Raw genomic sequence first — 1636 nt, forward strand, 5'->3', positions numbered from 1 at the left:
AGTATGGAGCAAGCTTAGACATGGAGGACATTGACCTAGATCATCCTCCAGAGGTTGGACTCCCACTTGACTCCAGCCGGTCAGGACGGGCTCCAAACCAGTTCGGCTTTCGGAAAGGCATTTCAACGGAGACGGCGGTAGAGGTAGTCACTGAATTAGCAGCACACGCGTCTCAGGGAAATTGGAGACAAAAGAAACTTTGCGTCTTGGTCACTCGGGCAAATTACCTCTAAGCTCGGTTCTTGGACCGACCCTGTGGAATGTGGCATACGACTACCTGCTTGACATGGAAGTTCCCGAGGGTGTTCAGCTGGTCAGCTTCACGGACGATCTTGCTATTGTCGGAGTCGCCAAAACGAGCGAACTTCTAGAAAACCTGGTAAATCCTGTCCTTGAGAAAATCGATGACTGGATGGCTACCCGGAGACTCCAGTTAGCTCACCACAAGACGAAGGCAGTCATGCTGACAAAGAAGTGGGCTTACAACCCTCCCCAGCTCAGCATATGCGGCATTCCTATCCAGCTAAACAAGCACTTAAGGTACTTAGGTGTAATACTCGACTCGCGCCTTTCCTTCGTAAAACACGCTGAGTCGGTAGCAAGGAGGGCGTCCACGTCGGCGGTAGCCCTATCAAGGCTAATGCCGAATATCAGGGGACCCTGCCAGTGGAAGAGGCGACTTCTAGTATCAGTAGTGGAGAACCAGCTGCTCTACGCCACCCCAGTCTGGTCGGAAGCTGCAAGCTCAACGGCCAAGGTAAGAACTATCTTAAGGAGACCTCAGAGAGTGGCAGCCCTGAGAACCATAAGGGCCTACAGGACTGTCTCTAACGAAGCCGCTTTCGTACTATCAGGCATACCGCCAGTAGACCTGATAGCCGCAGAGAGGGCCAGGATAAAGGCTAGGGCGCTGGAAGTTCCCCTACCTGGGGACTCTCCCCCCACCAGAAGCAAGATCAAAGAAGAGGAAAGGAGGATCACAATTGAGTAATGGCAAAGCAAATGGGAAGTCACCTTAAAAGCCTCATGGACCCGCCGAATCATACCGAGCATCACCAGATGGGTGAATAGGACGACGCCTAGGGTACCCTGGACCTACCACATGACACAGGCCTTATGTGGGCACGGGTGTTTTCAGTGGTACTTTCACCGCATGGGAAGGGCCCCTAGCCCTCACTGCATGCACTGCCCATGCGGCTCGGACACTGTGGAGCACACCATCTTCCACTGCGTCAATTGAGAAGGCTGCAGAGCTGAGCTTCATGAACGCTTGGGTCGACCCCTAGCCGTGACAGATATACCGGACATCCTGTGCGGCCCGGCCTTCGAAGACCTCCTGCTAGATCAGCATGAGAAGGCTACCGAATTAAACGAAGTGGAAGAGACTTTTAGACTCTTCTACAAAATGGTGGAAGACATCCTAACGCTAAAGGAGACCTAGGAGAGAGCCCGACAAGCCGCGGTTAATGCGGCTAATGGGTAAAGCTCAGTACGGGAATCGAGAGCGACGGGTTCCGACCGGTTCGTGAAGAGGAGCACAACAGCACGAGTATTCCAGGATGGCGGGCTACCGCTGGTCCGAGAGAGGACTCTTTCTTTGCGTTAGCGACTCATTTTAATGTGGGAGCATAGCTTG

At 53.3% G+C, this 1636-nt stretch overlaps 1 protein-coding gene across 1 annotated transcript; it reads left to right on the plus strand.

Moving 5' to 3' along the window:
* The first annotated feature begins 286 nt into the window (after positions 1 to 286).
* On the plus strand, positions 287 to 991 carry LOC107885757. The gene has a single exon (XM_016809450.1). The coding sequence runs from the start codon at positions 287 to 289 to the stop codon at positions 989 to 991; it is 705 nt and encodes a 234-aa protein (XP_016664939.1).
* Positions 992 to 1636: the final 645 nt, after the last annotated feature.

This window comes from Acyrthosiphon pisum, unplaced genomic scaffold (genome assembly GCF_005508785.2).
Source record: "Acyrthosiphon pisum isolate AL4f unplaced genomic scaffold, pea_aphid_22Mar2018_4r6ur Scaffold_12688;HRSCAF=13321, whole genome shotgun sequence".
Taxonomy (NCBI): domain Eukaryota; kingdom Metazoa; phylum Arthropoda; class Insecta; order Hemiptera; family Aphididae; genus Acyrthosiphon; species Acyrthosiphon pisum.